Source organism: Chionomys nivalis, chromosome 11, assembly GCF_950005125.1.
Source record: "Chionomys nivalis chromosome 11, mChiNiv1.1, whole genome shotgun sequence".
Classification (NCBI taxonomy): domain Eukaryota; kingdom Metazoa; phylum Chordata; class Mammalia; order Rodentia; family Cricetidae; genus Chionomys; species Chionomys nivalis.
In genome coordinates, this window is record NC_080096.1 from 13,328,608 (window position 1) to 13,354,023 (window position 25,416).

Consider the following 25,416-nt stretch of genomic DNA (forward strand, 5'->3'; position numbering starts at 1 on the left):
TCATCTACCATGGCAAACCAGCAGCCACCCAGCACAAAGAAGCCAAGCATGTGCTGACGAATGCCACCGTAGGGAGCTCTAAGGACACTGCACTCTTCTGCAAGATGCTGCGGCAGCCTCTCTTGCTAGCAGTGTTATTACCACAGAGTAGCAACTTCCACAGAGAAAGATGAGAAGATGATGCGATTGGCACAGAGGGAGGATGCTTGCTGTTGATGCAGTCTGGATTCTAATCTAGAGCATGGGTATAAACACTTTCTAGTCTGCAGCCTCTGACTATTCCAAATGCTTATGGAATATTAAGTAAATGACCAAGCTTCTGTCTGGACAGAGATCCAGCATTAGATACCTCTGAGCCCATTTCCCAGCCTCTGTATGTATATTAGGGAGAAACTGAATGTTCAGGGAACTGTGTGAGAACTTGACAATCACAGATTAGGCTTGGGAGACTCAAGACATAGAAGGGCTCTGCAGTCAGTGCAAAATAGTTAAGAACTAAAGTCAAACCCTGTCAACACTGGTACCTCTCCAGGACAGTTCCACTGGTCGTAGTTGGAGTGACTGAGTCACTCTCCCCAGTGCCATTGCTCTGATTCAGGTTGGAAGGACAGATGTTGCTGACGGAGGCAGAAGGGAATTCTTCTGGGGGTTCGTCAGGCCAGCCAAACTGTTCCTTAGTCTTGCCATAAATTTTTACAGCATCTATCATGGTAACGCCTGCTGGATCCACTGAGGCACCGACTGCAATAAGCAAGAGAAGCCTTTAGGAAGCATATTTACAGAGCACTCACACCACCGTCCAAGGTAAAGCACAGCAGTCAGGCACAGGTGTAAATTACGTCCGTCTCAGCATTGGAAGCTGTGTCTGTTGGGACACTTGGCAGCATTCAAGCTGAATGTACAAGAACAGTCCAATGGACCACAGTCTGATGTCTCCCACTTGGGGAGACCATGAGCATCACTCTAAGGATCCTCTGGTGCTCACTGGTATTCCACCTCCCAGCCCTTACTCTAAGCACTTTCTTTGTTCTGAGTATAGGACATCTCCATCCACACAAAAGCAACTATTTCTAGGAGTAAGAACTTCAGCCAAGTGGCCAGGAAGTGCTAGAGAACACACAGGCTCAGAGACATGTGACGTGTGAAGAAAGCTTGGGGCTAGGGCTGCAGCTCACTTAAGTGCTTGCTGGGTTCCATCCCTAACACCACATAAACTGATATTATGACATACACTTCTAATTCCAGAACTCAGGAAGTGGAGGCAGGAGGGTCAGAGGTTCAAAGTCACCCTCAGCTATACAATGAGTTCAAGGACAGCCTGGAGTACACGAGACCTTGTCTATATATGCATGCATGAATTACACACGTAAAAAGCTTTGAGCCAGGGATATAGTTCAGTTGATAGAGCACATGCTTCCTGATCTCATCTGTCAGTCTCCATCGATAAGGCCAATGTAACACCAAAGCAAATAGCTAACTGAGCCTGCCCTCTCACTACCACCACATCTATTCCTTTAATAGGCCTGCTGGCTCTGGCCTATAATCCCAGATACTCAGAAGGCTAAGGCATGAGGATCCCAAGTTCAAGGCCTGTTTGGGCTATAGAATGGGAGACCCTCTTCCAAAATAAAAAGTTTAAAAAGGGTGGGTGATATAGCTTAGTGGTAGAATATCTACCTAATATGTACAAAGTCCAGGGTTCAATTCCCAGTACCATCAACAAGAAAAAAAGCAATTTCCTTTCCTGGCAGCCTACCTCTTACACCTCAAAAATAAGGGAGACTTATGTGGAGCAGGGGTTCTCTAACAGTGGAGGGCCACCTAGTGGCCATCTATTCTAGTCACAATAAGAAGGCTGCAGCCTGCCCTGGGTGGCTCACTTACTGAAGAGGTTCAGCTTCTTGTCAGCCTGCAAGGCTTCCTCTCTAGTGAAGGGAAAGTCAAACCAGCGGGAACGGCTCAGATTGAGCTGCATGGTCCTGCCAAAGATCTCGATGTATGATGGGGCCCGTTCAATTGCCTGGGTCCCAATCTGGATCCGCATGCCCGTCATCACCATAGTGCTGCTGTTGTTACTAATCTCAATGGTGAAGCCGCCAGGCTGCAAGGACAAAAGCACATGTCAGAAATCTCCAGAATCCTGCCTCAACTAATGGCTACTAGGCAAAAACCTCACTTCTTTCAATTCCATCCTAATCGTATCATGAACAAGGAAGAAGAGAGGCAGTGTAAGGCGTCCTCCACCCAAAGATTAACCAACCCATGTTGTCCTGTACACAGTAACCCTGCTAACAATGGAGAAAATTTAGCCTGGTGGGACTCAAGACCTTCAGCAGTGGAAAGAATGTTGATTTATTCAAGGATCATTTGACCAGAAGTGAGCAACTCTAAGTACATATTCTACATCTGATTCTAAAGGAAGATGTGAGGCTAGTCCAACTGCTCAATGGAGGAGCACCTGGGTTCAAGCCTAGTGCCAAAAAGACAGACACGAGTTGTTCAACAAAAATGGTCACAAGAGTGCTAACCCAGAAAGTGAGTCAGCCCTGTGTGCTCCTCACCTTGGTGTTAGCCACGTACATGCCAGTGGAGTTCAGCCTATGCTTTATCTGTTGTGCATTGTAGACTTGCAGGAGGTCATTACCACCAAATTCCACATCTGTCAGCTGTTGGTTGTGTTCAAAAAAGTCGATGGGGAAGGTCACCTGGCTGGATGTGCGGGCAGCTGTGGGGACAGAGTCAGATTGCCAGAGTTCACTGGTGTGTGGTTTTAGTACCTCTGTTCTCACTTCCAAGGCTAAACACTGAGCCCATGCTCACATAATCTGCTATAACCAAATGAGATGCCATCATCTGTTCATCACAATGCTTACTTGAGATCAGCTCTCCAGCATACCACCCCTGACCATGTGACCCACCACACAAAACCTGGAGAGTACAGTTTATAACACAACAGAATCTATTTCTTTACAGGATGATAAGCTACATCATCATCTCAAACACAGAATCTCTAGAACAAATTTAAAGAAACACGATGATGCCTGCAGTGTACTTCACTTTGCTAGGATCATTCCCTCCTAAAATCATGCTTCCTCTTCTTCAAAGTCCTCTCACAGCCAGGAGCAAGACCTACAACATCTACAGTATTCTGCAGGAAACTAGTCAACTGAAGGGATCTACCCTTCAATTAGAGCAAATGCACAGGTAAGCCACCTTCCATAACCCAAAGAAAACCCAAAGCTGAAGATAACATTCTTTATGGGGCACCAAGAACTGCTGGCACAAAGTAGGTAGCAAATGGTGGTTGCCACATGGGCCTTTGTTTCACAAAATTGGCTAGGACTGGTCTCTGACCTCACCAAGCGTGCAAGCGGGAGAGTCAGTTCTTCTTCCGACTAACACAGAGACCTACTGTGCACTGTCTAGAAGACTGCTGAACCCATGCCCACGGGGTCTGCAGGGGCCTTACTGATCGTAGCTGTTTTGCGCTTTCGCACAGGCTTCATGATGCTGATGACGCTGCTGGGCTGCAGGGAGGGCTGGAGCCAGTAAGAGGTATTCTCTACATTGGCCATGTAAATGCGCAGGCTGCCATCCTCACACAGCAGGATCATGGTCGTCCGCTGCTGCTCATTGCAGGCAGTGTGCCTAATGGCAACCATGTCTTGGATCTAGGAGAAGAAAAAAGGGGAGCCAGGGTGGGGGTGGGAGGTACACTGAGTTAGTCCTCACATCTGTGGCTCAAGAGCCACACAAAGGAACAAAAACCTCAGGCTCTACAGGTGGGTTGAGATGCAAAAGGGCAGCAAAGGCAGCAGCTAGAAGAGACATCTTTCATCTGTTTGTTTCTTGAGATGGGGGTTCAATACGTAGCTTAGGCTGACCTCCAAACTCTTAATTCCCTTGCTTCAGCCTCCCCAGTGATAGAATTATGGACTTGTGGCACAATATGAGATGGGAAAGTATTTTCAAGCTGTCAGAGACAGAATAAATTCCTAAGTAGGAAACGTGGGAAGGGCACTGACCTTTGCTTTGGCAGGAAGAGTCTTAATCTCCTGGATGAGAAAAGTGTCTGGTTTCACCATGACTACCAGAGGCACGCCAGTAGTTTGCTGGACACAACAGACCAAGCCAGGGTGGTTCATCACTTCAGACCACTGGCAAAGGGCAGGAGAAGTCTTACTGCCACCATTGGAGCTGCAGAGAACAAAAGTGGATACGGTGCCACTCCCCATTTTTCAGTTCCTTTCTTAAAAAGGATCATCCTATGAGTAGCTATGAAACTCAGAACAGAATCCCTGGCCAAGGAGTCAAATTCGCAATGGGTCAGTTTACTAAGAGTCATGTGTGTGCTACCATCACTGCAGTGTGTGCCCCCAAGAGTCCTCACTGACATTGCTACTTGAAGTGACCTTTTTTTTTTATAGTTTATTTAACTTTATTTTATGTGCATTGGTGTGAAGGTGTCAGATCCCCTGGAATTGGGTCTTCAGACAGTTGTGAGCTGCCATGTGGGTACTGGGAATTGAACCCGGGTCCTCGGGAAAAACAGTCAGTTCTCTTAACTGCTGAGCCACCTCTCCAGCGCCCCCCACCCCCCCAGTAAGTGACCTTTTGAAACTATCAACTACCAAGGTCATAGGGCTGCCTAAGGTGAATGGCACGGTGTCCTACACTGTTCTTCTGCCCATTTGATGTCATTCCAAAGCAGGTTAATTTCCTACAGATCTAAAACAGCTCTTCAGTAGCAGATGAGGAGTACAAGAGACTCTGAATCTCCTCTTCTTCTTCTTCCCTAAATAGAACTCACACCTCTGACATCCAGAAAATTGATGAATGGACTTACCTGCCCCAGTTCTAGCCACACCCCCAGGAATGATGTACTATTTACTTATGGGGAGGGAGGGGGCTTCTCAAGGAGGCAAAATGAAAGGGTCTTGGGGGCAGGATCAGTGCCTCATGGGCACTGTCTCCTCCTTGAAACTTGGCCACTGTTAAAATCACACCAGTTGCCTTGACTACAAGTTTTCTCTCTGTGTAACAGTGAAACTCTTCAGTCCCTAAAAGGCTATGTCTTACAGCCTGGTGCCTCCATGGTGAAGAACAAGCAAGCAGGTAGCCCAACTTGCCAACCATGGCTGTCTGTCTTTAAAGATACTCAACTGGAGTAGTACAAGCCTGGTTAGAGCCAGTATGTGAGGCACTAGGAGAGGCGAGGGGTAAGGATGAGAAGGGAGGGTGTCTAGGAGGCTGACATTCCACGATTGCTCTCACCTTTTGATGTTGATGGGGAAGAGCTGCAGCACCTCCAGAGTGCTCCTGCTGACGGTGGCTGCAAAGGACTTGCCCTGGCTGTAGCTGAAGAAAAGCATCTGCAACACATGTGAGTAGTACACAGACACACCACCACCTGCCACCTGGCTGTTACTGTCCTGCAGGAGAAAAGAAACACATGTGCAGATTTATTTATTTCACTTACTGGCTGAAACCCAGGTTCTGGGGTAAGACTTTAAACCACCACAAGGTACTTCCACACCCTAAGCATGAGACTTCTACGAGTAAGCTTCCTATGAAGGTTGAGATGGTTATAATAAACTGGCATCCTTAGAAGATATTACATCACACAAAAGTACATTCTAGCTAAAGGAGCAATGATTCTGCAGTGCAGATTAGAGACGACGACCCTGGTGGACATGGGCCTCTATCAGGAAGAACACAATTCCGCCAGGTAGGCAGAATGACCCTGGTGAACAGCTACCTGGGAAAAGCAGCCCTGATCTGTCTCAGGAGAACTGACAATACTCTACACGGTAAATCTCCCAATTTGTCCAAACAACCAAACCTTGGGACCTCTGTCTCTGTAAAATATGTTTAATTGTTCCAAGTGTAACTTGGGCCCCTGAAACTATATAAGCTGATGGGGATTTCTGTTCAGGGCCGGTTCCCTTTTGTGCAGTACCCATTGGTCATGTGCTATCATTAAAGAATTTTTCTAGCTGGAGAGATGGCTCTAGTGGTTAAAAACACTGGTTACTCTTCCAGGGGACCTGGGTTCAATTCCAAGATCCAAATGGCAGCTCATAATTAATGATCTGTAACTCCAGGTCCAGAGGACTGATACCTTCTTCTGGCCTTCAGAGCCAGATGCATGTGGTAACAAGCAAGGAAACACCCATACACATAAAATAATAAGGATACTTTTTAGAAAGGTGTTTTTTCTTCAGTAATCCCTCAGTGCTGGAGTGACTTGTCACTGGGAATGCATAACTGATTACAGATCCTAAGAAAAAAGAACCTTACAGTTGAATGGTCTCAGTGATTTAGATTTTGGTATTAGGTAAGAAGAAGCTAAGCACACATGCTTGCACACACGAGAAAAGTAAGGAAACCAAAAGGAGACAACAGAGGAGTTGCTAAACAAATCAAATATGGAACAGAAGGAAGTGGCAAGATGTCCTCTAACCTTCAGGTCTTCGTGATTTATTTCCAGAACATTAGTGACGTAGAAGGGCCCCTGCTGGGCACTGCTGGCCTCCTCCATGAGCTGTGTGTACATGTACCCAGCAGAGGACATGATGACAATGATGTTCTTGCCTTCCTCATTGAAAAGGAAGGTAACATCTCTTATCTTTGAGCTCGGCAGGAGAAAGTAGAAGGTAGGACTCAAGGCATCAACAGACAAGTCGTAAATCTGCAGGGTGACAAAGAAGGTGATCTCTTTCAGATCACCTTAGTGACTTCTGATAGCTGCAACTTCATAGTGATGGGCGTTCACTCTAACTAATGAAATGAACTAGTCCCTAACTAGTAAGCCAGCATCATTTACCTTGACAAAGTCTGCTGTGACAATGGCCAGCTCAGTCTGTGAACCAGGTAACCACACAGCTTTGATGATGAAGTTCCCTGTTGCCAACTGGGGATGTAACACTAAATGATCCGAAACAGAACCCGAGCTACTGAAGGTGAGCACATGGCAGTCCTGGGCATGGGTTAAAGAACATAATGTTAAAATGTGACTGGTAAAGTGGGGTAATTCATTCCAGAGTTCCCATCTTTCCTTCCTAACATTCCCTGCCTCCAAATTGCACCTCAGACTGCCTAAACACTCAGGTTTCCAGAACACACAGAGAGCGGAGCAATCAGGAAACATGGACTGAGCTCAGAGAAAGACCTCTGCATTCCAGTAGCTTTTATGCTTTCAGCTTTCAGTGAGGAGGAGGAGGAGGAGGAGGAGGAGGAGGAGGAGGAGGAGGAGGAGGAGGAGGAGGAGGAGGAGGAGGAGGAGGAGAAGGTGAAGCTGAGGCCAGGAAAGACTTGGTCAGAGCTCACAGCTCTGGGAGTCACTCCTGTACTGGATTTTACCTTTAGCCCACACACTGCCAGGTAGTCCTCCTTGCAGGGATTTCCAGTGAGACTCAGCACTGTAAAGGGAACTGGGGCAGAAGCCAAGCGGGTCAGAGTCAACTTCCTCTTGCTGGAATCCGCTTGTTTCAGGAGTGCAGAGAGCTGTAGCACTGTGATCTGCAAAGGAACAGTCACCTGCTTAGCCCTAGTATCATGACCATCCCTCACAGTCCAGAATAAGCCCTGGAAGGGGTGTGAGTCACTGGGCTGCTTTATGGATTAAGTCGCTTAGAACATGTCTAGATGAAGACTGGCCTCTATTCTCCCCAAAGAAAGACATGGAAGGTCATTCATGCCCTTCTCCCAGTGAGGGCAAAAGAAATAAATAACAAAACCAACTTTTCTGTGCTAAATCTTTTCATAATAGTTAATTCTAGCCTGGCGTGGTGGCACATGCTTTTAATCCCAACACTCAGTAGGCAGAAGCAGGCAGATCTCTGAGTTTGAGACCAGCCTGGTCTACAAAGCAAGTTCCAGGACAGCCAGGGCAGTTACACTGAAAAACCAATTTAATAACAACAACAACAACTATAAATAATTAATTCCTATGCACTACTGTCCTCAAGCTTCCTTAAGTACTTTCTGGGTTAGCTAGATGTTTTAAGGACTATAAATACTTTCACTTAAGGTTAAAACAACAGCCCCAATGAGAGGCAAGAACAGAGAACAGATACCTAGCATTTCCCAACTTAACAGCGCTGCATTTCTGAAGAGCAGGAAGGACTACATAAGAAACACTGGGTCTGTCCATGAAGGCTTTTGCCCCTCAGCTTGTGCCTTTAAGTGCCCCAAAATGGGCACAACTGGGAAGTAAGCTGTCCTCAACACCAGCTGATCACTGCCTCTGCCAGGGCCTTTTCCTAGTCATCTCAGTTCTAGGGATAACCAAATGACTCAGGTTCAAATCAAAAGGTTTCTTTTGATGAGATAAGTCTTGAAACTATTCTCACAACCAAAGCAGCAATGTTCCCCCTTACTGGGTCTATCTGAACATGGTCATCTCTCTGCTCCACGTAACACTTAAGATAATCAGGACCTAAAATGACTGGGAAGGAATCATGAAACCCACCTTGCCCTTCTCATGGCTGACAGCCAAATGCTGGCGGCGCCCATGCGGGGAAGAAAGCACACACATAGCCACCCGCCTGAGAACATGGGCGCTGATCAGCTGCCGTATAGTCTGGCCCTGGTCTCCGCTGTAATTCATCCGAACATTCTCAAAGGCACCTTCCTGTGAGCCTAAGGTAGGAACCTGGAAGAAGCAAGGAGCAGAGACAGTATGGGAGTAAGCACTGGATTTGGGAGGAGCTGATCAAAATAAATTATATGCAAGCATATAATTCTCAAATAATAAAATTACTAACAACAACAAAGAAAAGTAGCAGGGCAGGGTGGCAGAAGCCTTTAATCTCAGCACTTGAGAGGCAGATGGATCTGTGTGTGTTCCAGGCTAGCCTGGTCTATTATAATGAGTTCAGGCTAACAAGGGATTTAAAAAAAAATTAATTAATGGACTTTGGCCTCTAATACACCATGCGTAGCTAAGTAAAGACCACTATTTTCAGTCTATAAGTCTATTTAGAACAGCGGGGTAAATTTTCAATGAAAGTAAATTAAGTCCTGGTTGCTTATTAAATGTTAAAATCTACTTTCACTTATAAAATGATGGTAGTGATATATTTTTCTTTCATGCATTCCACTTGGTGAAAGTGAAGTTGGCAACTTGATGGGTCTTTAACTTATGTCTTTAGCTTTGGATGTCAATATTCACAACCTTACATCCTCTGCTCTAAGAGGATCGGCATCAATGAAGCACCACCATAGTCCACGTTTGTATTCCTGGGGACAACTCTCTAATAGGCCCCTTCTGAAACCTCTCATGACCTCATTCCTGGTGTCTATTCTTGCCTCTTTGGGAACTGCCTCTACTTACCCTGCAGGTCAGCAGTCTGCCGTGCAAAGCTAGGCGAATAGTTCTAAAGCAGACAACTGACAGGCTGCACCCAAAGTTGAAAGAGTAACTAACAGCAAGCTATCTTTAACTCAAGGTTGGAGGTCAGAAAAGGACAAAGCTACCGAGCCTTAGGAAGGAAGACACAGTCAAGAGGCTTTCAGTTATCTACAAAGGACTTCTGTTCCAGTGCCCCCAGAACGAAGCTCCTCGCGTCTTAGGAGTTCATACATTTGGAAGCTTTAATAAAAAGAGGACTTACTTCCCTAAATACCCGGATTCGTGCCAGATATAACTCATCCGTGGGTTACTACACTGCTCAGAGTACAGCTAAGGAAGGAGGTGACTACCGATTCTAGGTTATGCATGGCCTGGGACCAACTAATTCTAAATCTATTCCAGTTGCTCTGCCACATACTGGGATGCTGTGCTGCACAGGTTGTAGTAAGCAAACCATGCAACCCCACACACTCACCATCAGCTGGTCCGTCATCTCCACAACCTTGTCCACTGTATGCAGCTCACTAAGGGCCTGCTGTGCTCGGCTGCTGCTCCCCACGGCTGAAGCCTGCTGAAAGTTGGTCTGAATGGCATCCATGAGGAAATTGAGCATGTCTAACACGAGAGGAGCGAAGGAGAAATTGGCCTGAGAGAAATCGAAATACACAAGTGAAAAAAAAAAAAGAAAGAAAGAAAAATCACAGGTCACATGCAATAATCTTGACAGTTTCCCCTCTCCAGAATCCTAGCTCTGACCACAGTCAATGAGCTACTGCTGAGAGGAGCATTTCTAAGTCAGGGTCCCACAGGCACCCTACGTCATTCAAGACACCCAGCACATAGAACCACCTCTCTCCTGTCCATACAGAATGGGAAAAATAGAAAAAACACTCAATAGTTTCCTAAATTCTGGGCCCAGATGAGAACCCCTGGTCAAGAAAGCATGTTCTAGAATATCACTGCTGCAAATCCTTCCCCAGAGATGGACAACAGACACTCCTTGCATGTGCACTTCAAGAACGAGAAAGAAGAAACTGGGCTGCCAGGTGAGCCTCACAAACTACTGACTCAGTCTGGCTAAACTCTGTCCAGAGCATTAGTGCCCATCAGGAGGCCCCACCTGATTCTGCAACTCTTCACGGCACCCCTCAACTGTGCGGCACAGGCTGCTCTTCTTGGGCTTCTCTTCATCAGTAACCTTCCCATCACTGATGGTGACCTTGGCCTTGTCAGCTGGTGAGGTGCTGGCATGGCGCACCAGACTCTCCGAAACCCTAGGTTCACTTTGAAATGCCGACTCCTTCATGGTAGAGCTCATGCCACTGCTAGGAGTTCGCTTCACCAGTGCCTAGGGACAGAAAATGGGAATGCCCCTAAGTTCTTGCCACAGCCAGATGAAATACTGCTAAGATACTGGAAGCAGAGGCGGCTATATATGTGATTCCCAAGCCCAGATCCAAGGGGCTCACTAAATGCCCATCTTCGCTGCCCACTCAGAGCATCAGGCCTTGACTATACAAGGTGGTTGCTGCTTTTAATGCTCTAAGTACTTGGGCCACGAATGGATACATCACTCATAACAGGATGAGAACAAATTCTTGGCCACACAGAGCTAATATGGGAATTCTCTGCCTTAGACACTCCTGTGTTATTAACAAGTTGCCCATATGACACTGTGAAGGCTCCATTTCTCACCAGGCAGCTGCCATCTTCTTTGGCTCCACAGTCACAGAAAAAAGAACCATACTTGGCATAGGAAATCTCATGATCCTTGTGGCACACCTTCGCACACACTGTGCACACACCCACCCCATCCACCATCTTACAGGTATGACAGTGGTACCTACAAAGAACAGAAACCAGCAGTAAATCACAGGTCCCAGCACTGGAGGCCCAGCTGGCCTCACTTTAAAAGAACTCACCAATGCTGGTTCATAAATTCCTTCTGCGTGATGGTGAAGGTGCAGAGTTTATTGCAGAGAGAATCTTCATCCTTCAAAGATCAATATGTCTTTTTAGTCAGACACATAACTCTGCATATAGGGACCCATAAAAGCACGTCCTCCAATATCCCATGGAAAGATATACCCATGACTAGTGAGAACCTGCCCTGATTTGAAAGAGCCAGTTATCGGAGAGCCTCCTGCAATTTTAAGTGCAATCTTCTAATTGCTTTGAGGGTGGGGGAGAGCAGATAATAAAAACACTTAATGCTTTCGAAGGTCCCCCCCGCCATGAAGAATGCACCCCCCCCAAACTTGGGTGAAGCAGAACAAGTAGCTCCAGAGAGAAGAAAGGTATAACTCATTTAAAAACGACTTCACCAAGAGACTGGCTTGGCATATCTGCTCTGCAGCCCCAAAAGAGCACAAGAGCAGAGTCCTGCACTAGGCATGTGGGCAAGAAGGCTTAAATATGCTAGATAGCCACTCCTTTCCCTACTTAGCACTTACGGAGTCCTCAGCCTGGGAATCTTCCTCCTCCACTGCTAACTCTTCTACCCAGTCTGAATCCACCTCAATGACACGCTCTTCCCCATCCACGGAGAGGTGACTGGGTCCTTGGCCATTACTCTGACTCAGGGCATTTGTGACATCAGCCAAGTAAGACATAATATGACACGTGCACTCCAAGACCATCACATGCTGCAAGAGAAACCCGCAGAAGCTTCAGTTCCCAATTTATCTTACAAGATAAAGTATATCTGGGACTGGGAGAATGAAGTAAATAAGGAAACTAAGACCCCCTTAAGACAAGACGGGCTTCTTTCTAAGAGTCTCATCAGCATTCTCCTGCTGTTAACATTATCATTCATGCAAGCTGTAACAGGTTTTAAATGCTGCAGAAAGAAACAGCTCCAAAGACCAAAAGAGAAGCAAACCATAGCAGTTAACTCTGTGTTTCTCTTAAAAGTCCAGTAGACAGAGGTTGGGGACACACTCAGTAGTGAAGAGCACAAGCTGCTTACAGAGGACTGGGTTCTGCTCCCAGTACCCACATTAGGTAGCCCTCAATTCCAGCTCCAGGGGAATCTAACACCATTTTCTAGTCTCTGTAGGCACCGTCCCCTCTCTCTCACAATTAAAAATAGAAAGGCAGGCATGGTGGTGCAGGACTTTAATCTCAGCACAAGGGAAGCAGAGGTAGGTGGATCTCTTGAGTTCAAGGCCTGCCTGAATATATCAAGTTCCAGGAGAACCAGAACTACGAACAGAGACTCCACCTCAACCCTCCCCCAATTAAAAATACAATATCATAAAATAAATTTTAAAGCATTAATAGACCTACAACCACCAAGTCAGATATCAGACTCAGATTTCTAAATTTACTCTGACAACTCAGTGCCAAAAGGACAATAATTAGTAGCTAAGGAGGGAGAAACTTACTAGGGTTCAGAGCCTTGCCCTGAATCTAGCCACCCTGCTAGGTTTCATGGGTGGGGAATCAAGCAAAGTACTTAACCTAAGACTTTTGTCATCCTCAAGCCCCTCTGCACAGTCCAGAGCTCTGCAGGCACACTGACCAGCTGCAGCATCTGAACTAGGGCTGAGAATGCCACCCCTCAACCACGTAACACTGACCCAAGGCAGCAACACAGGAGCATCTCAGGCGGCAACAAGTCCCTGTGCTTAGAAGGACTCTGCTGAGTCCTTCTCAGAGCATCACTTCCTGAGACCTGCAAGAGCCCCGAAGGCACGCAGTCAACAGGTACACTTTTCCAGTCAAGAGTGACTTCCTGCAGGCCAAGATACGTGAGAGCTCCAGAGGGAGACTTCTATCTGACCGAAGATAAGAAGCTCTTTCCTGGCTCCCTGCCCTCAGTATTCCTCACTTTCCTTACCTTTCCATGCATTACATTGGCATTCAGTTTCTCAACCACATTCTTCTGAGACAGGTACTTCTTGCTGTCCCAAAGCAAAGAGAGAAGACACACAATCATCTAAGGCACCAGTGGAAGGACCACCTCTAATCAATCTGAGATACTGTCAAGCACAGGAATCTGTTCACAGAGCACTGAAAACACGGCTTGGGCTTAGCTGGTCTTAGGACAAACAGTGCATTCAGTATTGTTTCTCCAGGACTTGTGACAAAGAACCAGGAAACTCCACTAAAAATAATGAAGACAGCTAGGCATAGTACATGTGCCTATAGTCCCAGCACTGAGGAAGTTCAGACAAGGATTTTTTGTTTGAGACTGCCTAGGCTACATAGTGAGACCCAGTCTCAAAGGTGTGTGTGTGTGTGTGTGTGTGTGTGTGAGAGAGAGAGAGAGAGAGAGAGAGAGTGTGTGTGTGTGTGTGAGAGAGAGAGAGAGAGAGAGAGAGAGAGAGAGAGAGAGAGAGAGTGTGTACGCCCAGCTATGTAGGTAGTCTGAAATGAACAGACACCTGCCGAGAGAGAGAGAGAGAGAGAGAGAGAGAGAGAGAGAGAGAGAGAGAGAACGCGTGTGTGTGTACGCCCAGCTATGTAGGTAGTCTGAAATGAACAGACACCTGCCGCCATACCCCTAGTTAGATCTTAATACTCAGAAAGGAAGAAATTTTAGGCTCATTTTATACTACTAACTCTGAACTATAAAAGAAGTAACTTGCAATTACCTGCCTCTCCTCTGAGCACCAAACATTTATAAAGGCTAGTCCCTCTTACCATCTGCCCAGCCAGTCCACAGCAGCATTGTGAAGCTGAAGGTGGCCAGCGCCTTGTCCAGCACTAGCTAAAGTGGCCATCACAACCATGAGTTCGGGGAAGCCAGTCCCGTCGCCATTCGCCAGCATCTCTGTTGCCATGGGGGTCAGGGTACCCAGAAGCACAGCACACACACCTTCTCCAACTTGGCTGGTGGAAAAGAAAAAATTGACATTCTAAGTGCAGTCTTTCAAAAAAAGAAAAAAAAAATTTGGTTTTTCAAGACAGGGTTTCATTGTAGCTATCAAGCCTGTCCTGGAACAAGCTCTTGTACACCAGGCTGGCCTCGAACTCATAGGGATCTGCCTGCCTCTGCTTCCCAAGTGCTGGGATTAAAGGCATGTACCACCACCGCCCAGCCAGTCTTTCATTTTTAAGAGCAATTAAGACATCAGGTTTCAATGGACAGTTCAAAGCTTACAGTCACATAACAGTGCCTGGGTAAACTCAGTGGGCCACAAACCACAAAGTCATGAATGTGGGAAAGGGACTGTGGGGGCAGGTGACAGGGGTGAGAGATAAAGGAAGCTATGGGAGCACTGGACAGACGGCTCAGCAGACAGAGCACTGGCTACTATCCCAGAGGACCTGGGTTAGATAACCAGCACCCATACGGCAGCTCACAACCACCTCTCACTCTTGTCCAGGGGCCCTAGCACCTTCTTCTGGCTCCCACAGGCACGGGCACAAAAGTGATACACAAACATCATGAAGGTAAACACTCATTCTCATATTCACACTTATGCAATAAAATAAAATACTAAAAAAATCTTAAGAGGCAGGTGAGAGGCTCTGTGAGTTCAAGACCAGCCTGGTCTACATAGTGAGTTCCAGGGCTAGAGAGATCACAACTAAAAGCAATGGGGGGAGAGGGAGAGAAAAGTGATCAGAAAGCATTATAAACAGGCATGAAACCATCAAAGTACAAATTTAATTACTAAAAATCTATTAATACTATAAATTAGGTATTAAATACATAAGTAAACACACCAATCTTGGAACTGGATTTGAACTACTAGAGCACAAAACATCTACTGAGGTTGCAATTGACAGGCTAAGTCAGCCCAGAAGTTTCTCCATAGGGAAACTCAAGAAGCTATGCTAGATTCCTCAAGTGGGCAGGAGAGATGTGAAATGCCCAAAGGCAAGGCAAAGTTCTGGGTTCTAAAGCCAGCACACACACTTCCTACCTGTTTTCCCGAACAATGTATGTGGTCAGTAACTGCAGCAACTGCCGGTTCTCCTGAATAATCTCCAGCTGGTCAGAATCCTTTGGGGGTGATGTTGTCATGCGGGTGAGCCAGGCCTGCAGACGCACCGGCTCCACGCATGCCAGCTGGGCAAGAGAGCCACAGAGATGAAGGAGGCTTGGGTTAGGGCTCTTCTCAGCTAAAACAGGACAAGAGGCTTCCATCAGTGAAGAGGGCGGGGGCCTCTAGGAAGGGGCAAGAAGAGGAAGAAAGGTCTCAAGAGTTTCAGCACCTTTCCCAACTTTCTCTGAAGGATTCTCTACACTTGTTAGCACTGTCATGCTGTGGCTAATATCAGGCAGAAGCCTGGCACAGTATTAGCCAGACATCAAAGTTCCCATAAGAAGATTACCAAAAGCTGTCACTCACTCAGTTGGAAGAGTTTGGTGAAGAATTTCAAAACGCGGTTACAGAATTTAGCAGAGAGGTCCTCATTGGCTGTGGCCATCATGATCTGCACAAGTTCCCCACTGCAAGGCATGAGGGGAAATGAGAGACCCACATTAAGACTCATATAAAAATAACCTGCTTCTGCTTCAGTCTCATTCCCTGGGGGAAAGTGGTCCCTGTCATCAACCATACAAGGTGCCCATGGAATACAGGTCCTCATCAACAAACTCAAGGAGGCAGTCAGTAACTCAAGTCCTCCCCAGGAGACAAACACCCAAGCAGGCCTTCTGTGGTCCCTGAGGACATCTGAGTTGGTATAGCTGTCTATACCATAGCCCCCTGCTTTCTGGAGGCCTTGAACACTGAGTTAAGGGAGAGAGTGCTCACCCATCAGAGAAGAACTCCTCCATGGCTTTCCGGGCCTGGCTGCTCTCCAGCTGCTTTTCAAGATACTGCAAACATTCCTCCAGGATGGACTCATCCAGCCCACTGAGGAGCAAGAACACTATTCAGAACCCCCCCAGCTGACTCTGAAGAACCTAATGACTAGACTTGTAGAAGCCTAGCATCAACACTGGCACATAGTAGGTACTCAATAAATGTTTAATCCAAGAACAGCAAGACCTCAATTTTATTTTACTACCTTCTTTCCTGGGAAAATAAAAATGAGAGATAAGCCAGATGTGGGTTCACATGTGTGCAATTCCAGCACTCGGAAGGCAAGAGTATCAATTTCCAGGCCAGTCTGAATTCCAGTGACAGATCTAGTCTCATAACATGAAAAGTGCAAACAAAAATCCAAAGAGGAAAGGCATCTGAAGTCAGGAGTGAGCCACAGTCAGTCCATGACTGTTCCCAGAGGAGGGAGACAGTCTGCATGAGTCACTTCTGCAGGGCTAAATCACCTCAAGTTCCTCATGTTTAAAAAAACAAAAAGAGACTAGGAAGAGACTCTGTATATAAGCTATTTGTCACACAAGAATGAAGGCCAGAATTCAGATCCCCAGCACCCACACAGATGCCGGGCAGGTGCCGTGGACCCGTACACTGGAGGCAAAGACAGGATTCCCAGGAGTGACCTAGCTGACTAGCCAAAACTGAAACCCTGAGAATGACCAAGTAAGACTCCCAGGGTCAGCGTTGGGCCCCGCCCATACCCACATACGTGTGGAGATGCATATACAATATGCAAAAAATACACACTAGTAATACCAGCACTTTGAAGGCTGAGGCAAGAGGAACCCAAGTTCAAAGCAACCTGGCTGCACAGCAGGAGAGGGGCGAATGAGAATCTGGGAAGGAAAAGAAAGGAAAGGACTTGACAAAAAAAACACAGTTCCTGGTGCGGGTACAGCACATCCCCACAGCACAGCCTAGAGAGGCAGGTCAAAGACCTACTTTCTCCAGACCATCCATTTCAGACAGATAGTCACAAAACATGACTCTGGTACCTCTCTATCACGCCACACCTACTCTCACTTCTTCAATACTTCCAATATGAACATTTGACATTCCATTCTCTCAACTGATTCCTAATTTATAGAGGATTCCAGCACCTCTTCACAAACGCCCAGAAGCACAGGACCACGGAGGTACCTGTCACCAGCATGGCACGGGGCAGGAGTGGCACATCTCACCACCAGTTGCAGCAGCACTCTTTCAACTGCTTACCTGCTGGGATCTGCATGGTTGGCCAGAATGCTGTAACACCCGGTGATCAGCTTCTCATACACACGAGCCAGGAACTCATCAGACTCCGCAGGTCCCAAGATGCGCTCCAAGGAGTTACTGCTGATCTCAGCCACACTCTCTGTGCTCGACTCCAAGAGAAGGGGTAGTAGGGTCCGGATGACCTGTGCTGGGTTCATCTCATCCGTCCAGCTAGAGTCAGGGAGGTGGAAGCAAGTTAAGAAACATGTCCTAAAATGCTGCAAGGTTGGGGCGAGCCTTAGTTTAGTCTCGTCCCTCCTTGATAGCTGTTTCTTTACATTTTTCTTTTTCTATTGTTTTGGTGGGCAGGGTGTGTTCCGAGACAGGGTTTTTCTGTGTAACAGCACATGCCTTTAATGCCAACACTCAGGAGGCAGAGGCAGGCGGATCTCTGAGTTTGAGACCAGCCTAGTCAACAAAATGAGTTCCAGGACAGCCAGGGCTACACTGAGAAACCCTGTCTCAAAAACCAAAACAAAACAAAAATCATTTATTAAAACAGCAAATTAATAAGATACATTTGTGTATTAGGCATAAAAGAAACTAAAACCAGAGATAGCAATCCATCCTCGAATACTCTAGAAGAGCAGTCAGGTGACCACTGTGAAGGCAATGCAATGTATTCTCCTTTGACCCAAGTACAGGAAGACAAACTGTCCTTCTGGTAGCCTGCCCTACTCTTTGATTCTGGCAAACATGATGTAGGAATGTCACTACCGCCTCAACTGTACTGTACTCTTTCAGTCACAAACAGCACCCGCATCATGAACATATTTGGGGGGAGGTGGGCTGGGCTTCAGGCTCTAGTACTCACACTATCAGATCCCCAGTCAATCTGACCAGGGAGAGGAGGGTATGCTTCAGGGAAGCCGCTAGGGGCAGACTCTGGCCACAAAGAGTCCCCAGGTGAGCAGCCTGCACAGCACTGATGTAACTCTCAGACGGGATGGTGTCATTGGCAAATGCATTGCGCTGAAAGAAGAGAATTAGGAGTAATAAATAGATTGTCTACCCTGGACAAAATTCACTGGCAGATTTACAAAAAGCCAAAGCAAAACACTAAGCCTCACTAGGTTTGAAACAGTGCTCTTCCTGAAGATGCTGGGCAGAGGGGAGGAGGCAGTTAAATTTTATTTAGAACAAGGTCAATAGTTAAACAGAGCAAACACCCAGTACTCCCTCCAAATGATCTGAGCATGGAACAGTAAAACTCCTGCTTGTCTGGAACAACTAGGGAGGATCTGGACTTTGCAAGGTTGCAAGGCATCTCATCTCCATTACAAGGACAGTAACTGCCCTAAGTCCACAGTTTCAAAGCCAAAAGAGGAAGATGAGTCATCCTTTGCTCCTCCACAGACGTTAAAGAAAAGAATAACTGTCCACAGAGGTAGTCTGAGTGGCACAGACACAATGAGAACACCAACAGCACTCAACAGCCCAGAAAGCCTAAGATCTGCGGCATCAACTTGCTGTGGACCACTCTTTGTACACTGTAAATATGTGCTGCTCTCATTGTTAATAAAAGCTGAGTGGCCGATAGCTAAGCAGGATTTTCGGGGCACAGAGAATGATGGGAAGAAGGAAAGAGTCTTGGGAGCAGAAGCAGAGGAAAGCAAGATGAACGCACAGTGTTGAAAGAAGGTATTGCCATGTGGCAGAGAGTAGGTAAGAAATTTAAAATTTAAGCAATAGCTAGTAAAAAGCCTGAGATATGGGACAAACTTTTACAATAATAAGTCTATGAATGGTTATTTGGGAGCAGCTGCTGAGACAACTCCGCCTTCATCAACTCACTGCAGAGATCAGCACCTGACACAGGCAAGAAAACAGTCACCACTGAGAACTCGTGCAACACAACACGTGACAACACATCACACTTAAGCAGGATTAACAGGTGGTACAGCCATGGCTCAGAGAAACACAGTGGTCTGTGTTGTGGTAACATGGATTGCTAGGCAAAGGGGTCACATGAGAACATCTGGGAAATCACACTACAGATTTACTATAGGAAAGTGTGTTACCATGAGATCATTTCCCAGTAGCCAACTAAAGAATAAGGACACACAGAGTGGCTTAGTGCTTTGAATAAGCCCTGGAACCCAGAGGGACTCACCCAGGATCCAATGTTGGGAAACTCATTAGTGTTGATATTATTCCAGGACTCACAGACAGTCTGCACTGATGACGGTAAATTCTGCACCAACGTTGGACCTGGAGGTGACAGTACGGATGAGCAATCTGAGCAATCATCACAAGAAAGAAGGAATGATGGAGCATTTAAAGCAGCCCCCACTGTCAGAACCATTCTGTACTATGCCCAAGAACCAGTTAATTACTCTGAAGCTAACAATTGCAATGGTAAGGCTTTCATTTCCCATTAGCCACTTTCTAATCTCAAGGGTAAAGATGACAACTGAAAACAAAGGAGGGGATGCATTTCGGCAAGTCAGGTTCCAATCACCATCAAAACTGCCCGCCCGCATCCCCAGTCTCAGAGTAAGTATTGCTTTGAAGTCCCCCCACCAAAAAAAAATCCTGAGGGCAGGGATCATGAAGCCACATGAACAACATTCATTGAAGCAGTACTAAGTAAGACTCCAAAAAATTAAGAGTATTTAAATGTGACACTGAGGACACACAGACAGTTGTAAATTGTAAAGGGGAATTTCTGAGCTGAACTCCAATTCTGCTCAAGAACTCTGATTTTTTGCCCTATTTATTGCCAGATCATTCCTAGGGTAGTGAGAGACTGTAGGCCTGATGCAGTCGTCAGTTCCTGTTACTAAACTCTGCAAGTCAAAGAACGCCACAAAGGAGCACAGTAAAAGCAAGCAGCCTGGTTTAAGATTTTGGCTTCACTCTCTGCATAAGAGTCATGACAAATGAAGTTCTCCTAAACCTCAGTTTCCCTCTAAGTAAACTGGAGAAACTAAACTTCACAGAGTTATTGGGAAGGTGCAATCAGATACACCTAGGGAAATGGCTGACACTCAAGGTGGCTCCAGTTAAGTGGTAAAAGCCAGCAAAGCACGTGCTTACTTACCCAGCGTGTTTGCCTTGCACCTGCTAGAGCCAATAGCCAAAACAGCTGCAAAGCCATGCAGCTTCTCCTGGGAGGGCTTCTCAGTGGATCCTTCTTCGTTAAGGTTCTGGAGCAAATAGGCTCTGAAGGGAAAAGAGGAAGAAGAGGGTGGAGGAACTGAGTCCTGCCATGCTCAGAAGAAACTAACCTAAAGCTCAGGAACCAGCATCTCTGTTCCCAGTCTATTTTAAGACAAGTGACAGTGCCGGCCCCTTCATGGGGAAAGGGCAAGTGCTTCCCAAAGAAAAGTCCACCCTCAGAAAAGTTCCCAAAATACAATTCCATGACAAGCAAATCTGAAGGGCACTGAACACTCACTCCTATCCTCCATCCCCCATCTTGGAAGACCAACAATCTATACATACATATGTGCACACGTGAACACACACGCACTCTGAGGATATATTTTAAAAAATAAGTCAAGTGGTGGTGGTTCACACCTTTTAAGCCTAGCACTCAGGAGGCAGAGACAGGTGGATCTCTTGGAGTTCAAGGCCAGCTTAATCTACAAGTGAGCTCCAGGACAACCAGGACTACACAAAGAAACCTTGTCTTGAAAAACCAAATAAATAAAAGTAACAAAAACAGCAACAACAACAAAAAACCTGTTCAGCTTTAATTTACCTAACATTTCCCAGCTTATTTACCAGGGAAAATCCACCAGCAGCTCAGTTTTGGAAGCACTGGCCCAGGAGGCGAAGCAAAGCCTAGGTTCTGCAAAGAGCAGGCCCATCCACGCTTTGCAGTGTCTCATGTAGCTGAGTCAATTATTTGTGTATCTGCCTCCTAAGTGCTAGGATTGCAGGCATGGGCTACCGTGCCTGACTGTTCCCTCTTTTCACTCCCAGTACTGAGGACAGAATCTCCCAGTTCTAATTTAAGAAAAACTAGAAGTCTCAATTTGTGAGCGATCTCCACTTTGTATATATTTAAAAGGAATTTTAAACCTTTTAAACATCGTTTGCTGAGCAAATTCTATAGGACATGTAGTTTGCAAGGTTTGCTGAAGAAAGAGAAAGGTTTTGAAATACCCTCCAACCCATTTAGTAATATTTGTCTCTCAGCCTCTCAGGAAGACAGGAAGACTGCGATAAGCTCGGGGAATGAAAAACACAGTGAGGCAGTTTCAAAACAGAGTTAGTAATTGCTCCTACAACTGGGTACAGTAAACTGGACGCCCTGGGAGTGCTTCATTCTCACTGAGAACTGGAATGGTGGCACTCTGAAAAGCTCCTATTCTCTGTAGCTTAGAACTAAACTTCTAGAAGTCCTTCATGGAATTATAAAAATTCAACATCCTGGGACTTTGCCTCTTGGTCACCCCTTTACACTCTGTACTACAGGGAAAAAGCAAAGCTGGCACACAAGGAGGGGTACAAGCCGAGACCCCAGGGATCTCTCAGAGCGAGTGTGAGTCTCCATACCTAGTGAACGAGGCATAGGTGTCAATAAGTTGCAGCGTAGCTGGAAGGAGGTTCTTGGTGATCTCAGATGACTTATGAGGGTCAGTCTCTGCAGCCATCTTAGAAAAGTGCTCATCCAGAGAGACCTGGACCTTTGAGATAGCTGCATCCAGGGTGTAGATGGACTGCAGACTAGGGATCTCATGCAACTGTAGGACGGTGGTGCAGTCAATGGAGCAGAATGATGAGATCTTTAAAAAGACCCAGGATATTAATTAGCTATAGCAAAACGAAAGACTATAGCAGAGCCTAGTTCTATAGTTAGGGTTAGAATAATAGCACACCTGTCGGGCAAAGTACTCTTCCACAATCTCAACGTCGTACTTCACTGAGCTACACTTGGTGGAGGTCAGTTCTATGACAGAGCCAGCATGCTCGGGCTTCATGCCCTGTTTGATAAGGTGATCCTATTTGGACAACAAGAAAGAGTGTTTAGGAAAATAACCTGGAAATCCAAAAGCTTTCATTAACTTCACAAGTCCCCACAGTGTGAAGCAAGTAGCCTGTGAAACTCCCTCACACCACTGAGCTCCCCTGTGGTACCTTTATCCAGCTGACATAGGAGCTGATCCGGAGGCGAGATGACCATCGCAGAGTGTGTAAGATGTCACATTCACTCATCTCAGGTAAGTTCGTGGCCAGCTGGTTCATGTAAGTCTTTGAAGGTGGCAAAATTCCCAAGATCCTCCAGAGTATCAAGAAATAATACTGCAGGGCGCAGGCCTCCTGAGGAGGTGAACAAAGCAGTGGAAGCATTGTGACATGCTCAAGATCTCCCTAACAGAACAACTGTTCCAAAAGATAGTCTTTCAATCAGAACTGTGTGCACTGTGAACTGAGAGGGCCCTGAGCATCTCAGCACACAGAACTGCCTAGTGTGAACTGGGCCCTCAGAGCATCTCAGCACACAGAACTGGGTGCCCAGTGTGAACTGAGAGGCCTCAGAGCATTACACCGAACAGGCAGATACACTATGACAGTCTGCTCTGTTCTCTACACTGAGAAGCTACGAGGATAATCTCCGACAGCCCTGGCACCCCCTACTTTATCATCTAACCAAGGAAGAGGACAGGAGCTGAGCAGGGCTGCAAACAGACAACCCTTTAATAATCAGCGTGTAACTGTGCAGACCTGTTTTAAGGCATCTAGAAACCCACATGCACTAACAGGCATAAAAGCTTATGTGTTAGCCTTCTAACATGACACAACACCCAGCCATTGACATGTAGGCAGTCACCAAGCCTCAGATTACATTCCACTCAAAATTAACCAAAACACAAAATTACAGCTGACAGAACCATGCAAACTTTGTAGAAATGCCACAGAAACAGTCGGTTTTGCAAACAAATGACGAATAATAGCTTAGACCCAGAAAGGAGCTTCAGGCCAAAATGATGGATCATCACACGCAGACCCAGCCCCTCCCAGGGTCCACAGTCTTACCAGGGCAGTCACATTCTTATTCTCCTTTCTCCTGACTGTATCAAACTGAGAGCCAGCTGCAAGCAGGGCTGTCAGCGAGGTGTAAAGTTCATCGTACTTGACAAGCTTGGAGAAAAGAACTTCACATGCCTAAGACCAAGAAAGACCAAAAACAATTTTAGGTCTAGGGGTTGTTGCACACCTTTGATTCCAGCACTCAGGGAGATGAGGTAGGGGGATCTCTGAGTTCTAGGCCAGTGGGATGAAGAGGGAGACCCTGGGGGGGGGGGGTAAGACACTTTTTTCTTCAAATTGAAACATTTTCTCCTCCTGGCCTCACATGATCTCTTAGTCTCCTGGCTGTAAAAACATCCAATCAACTTATTCTTAATTGGTTTCTCCTTGCAGCAGACTACCAGTTCTGGGCCTCACACTTAAGTTTGTATATCGATACAAGCACACAGCTGCAGGCTTTAGAATGAGAGAGCAAGGCAACCATTTTGTTGAATGATTTGTTAAATTTCTGAAGTTTTCCTTTAAGACAGTCAAATGCTGACGTGTGTGTGGAGTAAAGAGCACTCAGTGTGGGGGAGTGGAAAGCATCTGACCCACAGGTAAAAATGGCTTTAAAAATCTTGAGCAGGTGCCGGGCGGTGGTGGCGCATGCCTTTAATCCCAGCACTCGGGAGGCAGAGGCAGGCGGATCTCTGTGAGTTCGAGGCCAGCCTGGTCTAGAAGAGCTAGTTCCAGGACAGGAACCAAAAGCTACAGAGAAACCCTGTCTCGAAAAACAAAAAAAAAAAAAAAATCTTGAGCAGGGCAGGGTGGGGAGGGGCGGGCCAGACCTTATAACCCCAGCTACTTAGGAAGCTGAGTCAGGATGATTGCTTGACCTCCCTCAGGCTTTCAAAGTTAGTTTAAGAGCATAAGAACGGACCCTAAATCTTTAAAAAGAGGATGAGGAGGAGAAGAAAGAAAAAAGGCAGAAAAAGGAAAAGAAAAAAAAAATTCCAGAAGAATAAGAAGAAATAAAGAAAAGAAAAAAGAAAATTCCAGAAGAAGGAATAAGAAAGAAAGAAAAAAAGAAAAGAAGAATAAAAGAAAATTCCCAGTACCATAGAATCAAGTCGGTGCAAATCCTCCTCAGAGGCCTCTGGGGACAGGACACAGTAGAACCTGGGTTGTGGGGCTGCATCTGGAAAATGATGAACTTGTTAATCAAGTGTGAAGCATATCAAAGTCAATTTCTACAATTTTCCTGAACTGGCAGGTGATGGACCACGCTCAAGCGGGAGACTGAGGCCCAGGGCCACAGCTCCTCCAGGGGTCACTGAGCTACAGATTCAATGCCACCAACAAGGACCAGAGGTCATCACCCTCTTGCTGACAATCTTATTTCTGACCTGATGAAAAATGTTTGGACCAGTTTTCTTCTACTTCCTTGAACCCATGATACAGAGGAGTGTTGGCCCGGCGGCTGCTGCTGTCTTGGGATCCACTTGCCCACCCAAAAGGGGGACTCAGCAGGTTGTGCTGCACCTTTGAAATACAGACATTCAAGTGAAGGATATACAGTCACTACCTGCTTTTCACACCAAGGACAAAAACAGATCTAGTTATACCAGAACTTGTTAGCATCAAATGAAAATGAAAATTAGAAGACTTTTCTATGATTTCTTTTGGAAAGTAATTTCTGATAGTGCGTTGTGGGGAAGACTGCTCCAGGAATTAATTTGAAAACTGCCGAGCATAGAATCTCTGACCCACCCTCTCATCTTCTTTGGTGTTGTCAAAAAAGGCTACCTACAACTACAGCATTTACTGTGAGACCCTTCCCCAGACACTAACGCACATGTGGAGCCAAAGTTGAGGGCATTGGAGCTACACAAACAAGTAGGTTGGTTGACAAAGAACAGTCATGAGTGAACAAGAGGACACCCACTAATCAACAAACCCATCAAGTAGCCTCCAGCTATCACGTCAGGCTAAACAGCAAGTCTAAACCTAAAGACGTAGCTAGCCCTACCCCATAAAGCCTTCAGAGTCACAAATAAAACC

General features: G+C 46.2%; 1 protein-coding gene across 8 annotated transcripts in view; it reads right to left on the reverse strand.

Annotated features, from left to right (window-relative positions):
* Positions 1-25,416, reverse strand: part of Ubr4 (ubiquitin protein ligase E3 component n-recognin 4) — a 118,495-nt gene that overhangs the window by 64,991 nt on the left and 28,088 nt on the right. For all 8 annotated transcript variants that reach the window (XM_057784324.1, XM_057784323.1, XM_057784320.1 and 5 more), the window contains exons 20-49: positions 24,762-24,897; positions 24,474-24,553; positions 23,380-23,508; positions 22,480-22,662; positions 22,221-22,343; positions 21,898-22,127; positions 20,435-20,556; positions 19,505-19,602; positions 18,206-18,363; positions 17,353-17,562; positions 16,069-16,170; positions 15,661-15,761; positions 15,232-15,430; positions 14,003-14,191; positions 13,197-13,260; positions 11,809-12,000; positions 11,278-11,348; positions 11,051-11,198; positions 10,476-10,703; positions 9,831-10,001; positions 8,474-8,656; positions 7,363-7,521; positions 6,827-6,979; positions 6,464-6,691; positions 5,275-5,432; positions 4,026-4,197; positions 3,470-3,671; positions 2,562-2,725; positions 1,885-2,101; positions 525-741 (exon numbers count right to left, since the gene is read on the reverse strand). In XM_057784324.1, coding sequence (XP_057640307.1) covers positions 525-741; positions 1,885-2,101; positions 2,562-2,725; positions 3,470-3,671; positions 4,026-4,197; positions 5,275-5,432; positions 6,464-6,691; positions 6,827-6,979; positions 7,363-7,521; positions 8,474-8,656; positions 9,831-10,001; positions 10,476-10,703; positions 11,051-11,198; positions 11,278-11,348; positions 11,809-12,000; positions 13,197-13,260; positions 14,003-14,191; positions 15,232-15,430; positions 15,661-15,761; positions 16,069-16,170; positions 17,353-17,562; positions 18,206-18,363; positions 19,505-19,602; positions 20,435-20,556; positions 21,898-22,127; positions 22,221-22,343; positions 22,480-22,662; positions 23,380-23,508; positions 24,474-24,553; positions 24,762-24,897 — 4,787 coding nt within the window. The remainder of the gene's footprint in view (positions 1-524; positions 742-1,884; positions 2,102-2,561; positions 2,726-3,469; positions 3,672-4,025; positions 4,198-5,274; positions 5,433-6,463; positions 6,692-6,826; positions 6,980-7,362; positions 7,522-8,473; positions 8,657-9,830; positions 10,002-10,475; positions 10,704-11,050; positions 11,199-11,277; positions 11,349-11,808; positions 12,001-13,196; positions 13,261-14,002; positions 14,192-15,231; positions 15,431-15,660; positions 15,762-16,068; positions 16,171-17,352; positions 17,563-18,205; positions 18,364-19,504; positions 19,603-20,434; positions 20,557-21,897; positions 22,128-22,220; positions 22,344-22,479; positions 22,663-23,379; positions 23,509-24,473; positions 24,554-24,761; positions 24,898-25,416) is intronic.